This window comes from Piliocolobus tephrosceles, chromosome 2, assembly GCF_002776525.5.
Source record: "Piliocolobus tephrosceles isolate RC106 chromosome 2, ASM277652v3, whole genome shotgun sequence".
Lineage (NCBI taxonomy): Eukaryota > Metazoa > Chordata > Mammalia > Primates > Cercopithecidae > Piliocolobus > Piliocolobus tephrosceles.
The window spans coordinates 83335933-83342297 of record NC_045435.1 but is presented as its reverse complement, the minus strand read 5'-3'; the positions used below and the strand labels follow the sequence as shown (position 1 = coordinate 83342297).

General features: G+C 46.4%; 1 protein-coding gene across 9 annotated transcripts in view; it reads right to left on the bottom strand.

Moving 5' to 3' along the window:
- Positions 1-6071, bottom strand: part of RFT1 (RFT1 homolog) — a 67095-nt gene extending 61024 nt beyond the window's left edge. The window contains exons 1-3 of one of the 9 annotated variants that reach the window (XM_023189543.2): positions 5922-6053; positions 4974-5073; positions 1203-1288 (exon numbers count right to left, since the gene is read on the bottom strand). In XM_023189543.2, coding sequence (XP_023045311.1) covers positions 1203-1288; positions 4974-5006 — 119 coding nt within the window. In that variant the 5' untranslated portion in view covers positions 5007-5073; positions 5922-6053. Of the gene's footprint in view, positions 1-1202; positions 1289-1730; positions 1779-4973; positions 5074-5762 lie in introns of all 9 variants that reach the window. The other 8 variants (XM_023189547.2, XM_023189548.2, XM_023189546.2 and 5 more) reach the window with 8 other exon arrangements.
- Between the last annotated feature and the right edge of the window lie 294 nt (positions 6072-6365).

Genomic DNA, 6365 nt, shown 5'->3' with positions numbered 1-6365 from the left:
AGAAGAAGAAGAAGAAGAAGAAGAAGAAGAAGAAGAAGAAGAAGAAGGAAGAAGAAGAAGTAGCAGAAGAAGAAGCAGAAGCAGCAGCAGCAGCAGCAGCAGAAGTAGCAGAAGAAGAAGAAGAAGAAGAAGAAGAAGAAGAAGAAGAAGAAGAAGAAGAAGAAGAAGAAGAAGAAGAAAGAAGCAGAAGAAGCGGAAGCAGAAGAAGGAGAAGCAGAAGGAGAATGAGAAGCAGGAAGAGGAGTAGAAGGAGGAGGAGAAGGAGGAGGAAGAGGAGGAGAAGGAGGAGAAGGAGAAGGAGAAGAAAAAAAGAAAACAGTATTTCTCAAAGAATGGTCCCTGTTTCAAAATCACCTAAGGAGCTTGTAAAAATGCAGACTCCTGGGCCCTTCTTCAGCACTACGTAGTGCAAAACTCCACAGATGATTCATTTCCTCAAAGCTTGAGTCCTGCCACTAAGCTCTGAGACCAGAGCCAAGAGGGTATGTTTGTTAAGTATTAGACATGGAATGCTGTCTGGAACATACTGCCTCATTTATCAGGACATGAAGACACACCTGAGAAGCTGAGCTATTCCGAGCACTCACATCATTTCATATATTTTATGTCATTTGTGAAGACAAAATATGTGTGGGTGTCCTTGAACAGAAAGGAGGTGAGTAGAAGAAACAAGCTGAGTCTAAAAGACAAGTCATCTTTCCAAGAGCCTCCAAGAAATTAATGACAAGGACTTAAGCTCGGATCCCAGTTGCCGTATCCCAATTACAAAATCACTGAGGAGGGAAGGAAGGTGGCTGCTCCAGCCCTGCAATTATGAAGTGCATCCTCACGAAGTGCACAATTTCTGCTTCCTTTGCTGTCAGCAGGACAAGAACATAGGATTATACCTGAGAGGGAGTTTTTAATGAATTACTCCCACTCTTCTCCTTCCTGACTTCCAAGACAGGAAAACCAGAACAGCTGGCAGAGAAATGTGCATTTGGAGGCTGCTAATGGAAAACACTCCATGAGTCCATTAAAAACAACATTGCCTGCATGTCCCTCCACTCCTGCACACTTCTCCTCAGCCCACTGCTAAAACACTCTGCTTCTGGTAAAGGTCCATGCTTCTAGAATCCAAGGATGACACACAGGTACAGAGTGTGAAGAAAGCCTGGCTAGGAAGGTGAACTCTGACAGTGCCAGGGTGCATCTCCTCCTACCTTACATTTACCACGCCAACAATTTCCTTTGACAGGAAGCGAAGAATAAATGCATTCAAGACAAAGGTGATCAACCGAAACAACACCTATAGAAAAAGAGGAAAAATACGTAAGAATAAATGACGTTAGGAGTGTTTACTTTGCTGAAATGAGAACAATGTGGCTGTTCTTCCTAACGTGAGGTAATGACATACAGCAGCTTTGTCACAGAGACTCTGCTCTAAGACGCCCAACCTGTTTGCATTTCTCCAGAAATTTCACTCCTTGGGATCTCTCAGCACTCCCGTGCAGTGGTCAGAGAACCCTGGAAGGCACTTGGAAGCCTCCCTAATTTATTAATAACAAGAAAGAGGCCCCAATAGACTCACTGAGTTTCTACAGGTTCAAAGTCAAGCTCTTGAGGAAGCAGAAAGAGAATTCTAGTTAGTGGTTCACCTTGCTGGGCCCTAGCCACACTCCCCTACCCCAGGCTGTTTAGAAATAGCACACACGTAGCAAGTGGGAGCCTTAAGGGTATAGCAGACTCACCAGAAATCATGGGGTCTAATTTCTCTTTTCTTCTCTGCCTCATAATATCTAGGAATTTCAATAATGACATTTAATCGTTCTGAACTTCAGTTTTCTCAATTAGAACACAGAAAATGTATTTCTTTATTGAATACTTGTCTCTTTCCAGAGAGGAGTTGAAATACCTTTTAAATGATGCTGCAAAAATAAGACAACGTAGTGTAACATGGGGGGAAGGGAGACAGAGTCCAGTTATTGCTGCTTGAAAGGGACATATCCTGAGACTTCCCAATCTGTCAATTCAAGAAAACCACTTAAGCAAAGAACTTCTCCCATGAGACACAGAGAAGAGGACGACTGTCATTAAACAGGGTTGCTAAATGGGGATGCTGGGAAGAGTGCAAACCTCATTCACTAAATGACTCCCTCCTGCATCCCAGCAGCAAATGAAAATCACTTCTGTGTTAAGCACCCTCAGAGTTATCTGTGAAGAGCTGCAATTTGGAAGATTTGATCTAAGCATATCAAAGGACTACTGTGGTCATAAAGGTATGACCAAAAAGGGAGAGCACGTAACACTGCAACTAAAGTGTCACAGAGCAACAAGGTCTCCAAAGCCAAGAAATGACCATCTCAACCTTTATGGAGTCAAAGGTGGTCTTTTGAGTCCGATGACAGCTCTGTAGCTGCTCCTTAGAAACATGCAGATATGGCCAGGCACGGTGGCTCATGCTTGTAATCCCAGCACTTTGGGAGGCCAAGGCAGGTGGATCAACTGAGGTCAGGAGTTCGAGACCAGCCTGACTAACATGGTCAAACCCTGTCTCTACTAAAAATACAATTCACTATTTAGCTCTTCTATCTGTTATCTTCTAATTGTTATAAGCCTCAATGTCCTCTGTCAAATGAGGTTACCTATCACATAGGGTTGATTAAAAGGATCAACAGAGATTGCAGGGCTGAGTACAGTGGCTCATGCTTGTAATCCCAACACTTGGTTGGGCGCGGTGGCTCACACCTGTAATCCCAGCACTTTGGGAGGCCGAGGCGGGTGGATCATGAGGTCAGGAGATCGAGACCATCCTGCCTAACACAGTGAAACCCTGTCTCTACTAAAAATACAAAAATTTAGCCAGGCATGGTGGTGGGCGCCTGTAGTCCCAGCTACTCGGGAGGCTGAGGCAGGAGAAAGGCATGAACCCTGGAGGCGGAGCTTGCAGTGAGCCGAGATATCACGCCACTGCACTCCAGCCTGAGTGAGAGCCCGTCTAAAAAAAAAAAAAAAAAAAAATCCCAACACTTTGGGAGGCTGAAAGGTAGGAGAACCACTTGAAGCCGGAAATTTGAGACCAGCCTGGACAACAGAGTGAGACCTCATCTTTACAAGAAATATATATATATATTTTTTGAGACAGTCTCGCTTTGTCGGCCAGGCTGGAGTGCAGTGACCGGATCTCAGCTCACTGCAAGCTCCGCCTCCCAGGTTTACGCCATTCTCCTGCCTCAGCCTCCCGAGTAGCTGGGACTACAGGCGCCCGCCACCTCGCCCGGCTAGTTTTTTGTATTTTTTTAGTAGAGACGGGGTTTCACCGTGTTAGCCAGGATGGTCTCGATCTCCTGACCTCGTGATCCACCCCTCTCGGCCTCCCGAAGTGCTGGGATTACAGACTTGAGCCACCGCACCCAGCCAAGAAATATTTTTAAAAGAAATGAGACTGTAGAAGTGAAAGCATTTTTTAGGTGCATACAAATGAAAGGCATTAATACTTTCAGCATGGGTGGCTCAGAATTAAGATAGAACAAGCTCTCAAATTCTTGCAGAATAAGATGTAACCGCAAAGCTACCTAAAATGTCTACAGTGTAATTCGAGAAAGCATACAAGAATGAAAACACTCAAGAAACCATATAAAAATATGGTTATTAAAACAAAAAAATCCAAGTGAGACTCCATCCCGAAAACAAAAAACAAAAAAAACATGTGTACACACTTATGTTAACCTCAAAGCTATCACTGTCTAAGAAACTTAATGTTTCAGGCCATATCCGTATCTCCTCTTTTTTTTTTTTTTTTGAGACGGAGTCTAGCTCTGTCGCCCAGGCTGGAGTGCAGTGGCTGGATCTCAGCTCACTGCAAGCTCTGCCTCCCGGGTTTATGCCATTCTCCTGCCTCAGCCTCCCAAGTAGCTGGGACTACAGGTGCCTGCCACTCCGCCCGGCTAATTTTTTGTATTTTTAGTAGAGACGGGGTTTCACCATGTTAACCAGGAGGGTCTCGATCTCCTGACCTCATGATCCACCCGCCTCGGCCTCCCAAAGTGCTGGGATTACAGGCATGAGCCACTGCACCTGGCCCATATCTCCTAATTGGTTTGAATAAAGGTTGCAGCTAATGAAGCTGAGGTTGCTTATGCCACCCAGTATTTGTCACACACTACAGCCCTTACTAGCAACACAGCCTTCATTTACTTCTGCAAAGGACTTTACAGCTTTTGTTTTAACACAAGGTCTCACTCTGTTGCCCAGGCTGGAGTGCAGTGCCATAATCACAGCTCACTGCGGCCTCAACCTCCCAGGCTCGAGATCCTCCCACCTCAGCCTCCTGAGTAGCTGGGACTACAGGTGCGCGCCACCACGCCCATCTAATTTTTGTATTTTTTATAAAGACAAAGTTTCACCATGTTGCCCAGGCTGGTCTTTAACTCCTGAGCTCAAGCAATCCTCCTGCCTTGGCCTCCCAAGTGCTGGGATGACAGGCATGAGCCATCGCGTCCAACCAACTTTACAGTTTTAAAAAAGGCTCTCTCACATCTGTGAAATTATTTGACACTTAAAAACAACCAGGTAAATGCACAGGAAGCAAGACTGGGGGTTAAGTGATTTCCTCAATGTCACACAGCAAGCAATGACCCAGCTTGACCTTACAGGTAGGCCACCTGACTTGTAGTCCAGTGTGTTTTCTGCTACAACTTGTTTTCGTTTTATGAAGCCTATCTGGGTACTAAGATATTATCAAAGGCTGAAAAAAAAAATCAACACTGTGGATAAAGCACTAAACTCAGTTACTCCTGTAGTGAAACAGGAAAAAAAAAAAGCAACCGTAAGTAAACTTAGAATGGCTGACATTTACTAAGCACATATAGCTACATTTATTAAGTACTTGCAGTGTGCCAGGCACTTAAGAGGCATGATTTCATCTAATCTTCCTAATGACCCTGTGAGGTTGCACTATGGTTCTCATTTAAGATGAAGAAACTGATACTCACCGAAGTCATGGGATTTATCCCGAAGGAGTGCATCTAGCAAGTGACAAGGCCCAAACTCAAGCCCCATTCTGCTTGGTTCTTTCTTCTGCCCTCCATCTGCCTAAGATAAGGTGTAGGGTAGATTCAAGACTTGTGTGAAGTAGGGTTGATTGGCTCAAGAGTGAGACAGAGATATTGAGCCACTTGACTTAAAAGGTTCAGCTCCTGGGGTTGAAAGAATCTTCAGATACCATTTGGACTAACTGGCATGTATCATATCTGACAGATGATAAAAATTAGGGCCAAGAGGGGAAGTGACTTGTCCAAGATCACAAACAGAAGATGCAGCCAACATGTATTAAATGCATACTAAGAGCCGGGTACTGTGTTAAGTACGTTTATTTGAATGATGCCAATCAATTCTTGCTTAAGAGCTAGGTACCACATATTATTACCCCCATTTTACTAGTGAGGAACTCAGGCTCTGCAGGTGAAGTCACTTGTCCTGGGTCACGGAGCAATCCAAGCCTAACTCCAGATTCCTGTTCTTAGCTATGCCACATGGTCTCTCGGAACTCAGTGGGACTCAAAGTTTGAGGGCCGTGTTTGATGAAGGAAATGAACCCCTTGCCTGAAAAATACCAAATTCTCGAGCATGAAATACAAGTCCCTCACCCCGACCACCTGATCTAATTCACTCCTCCTGCCATATGGGAAATGGAATGCTCTGAAGGAAAGCGGCTTGTCTGCAATCACCCGGCCTAGACTCTGAAGGCAGGCTCCCATCTCCGGGCCAGGCCCCCCGCTCACCAACGCCGCCGCCCGGTCTCCGGTCGACCTCCCACCCCCTCCATTGCGGGGTCCACCTCGGAACTGAGTCGCCCTGGGGCAGGCTCTCAAGGGCCCGTGGGCTGCCATCCCGCGAATCTCGGCTGCAGTACGAGCTGAAACCTGACGGGCAGAGAGTACCTGCAGGATGAGACCGAAGGAGGCCAGCCGGGCCGCCTGGCCCAACACCTCCTGGCTGCCCATAGCCTGGGCGCCAGGCTCCGACACCAGGAAACGCCGCCGCCACTCCACTTGGTCGCGATAAGATGGCGTCACGGAGCGCCTTGCTCTCCGATTGATGGCCTTGAGACAGTGGGGCGGGGCACGAGAGGTTCTGGCCCTTTAAGTGGGCCCGGCTCCGTAGGTTTGTTATGGCGCCTGGCTCTTCCTATTTCAGTAGGTCCTGCGCAGTCTGTCCTTCTCTTCCCCGTATAAACGAAATAGTGTGGCGAGTACTAAGAAATACTGTTAAAGAAGTCAAAGTTCCTTCTCTGAGGCTTTCAGCCACCAAACGAGAAGCACTAACTTTCCTGGCCTCATCTGCCAAAAGGGGAGCAAACTTCTCATTGGCCTGTTAAGAAGACT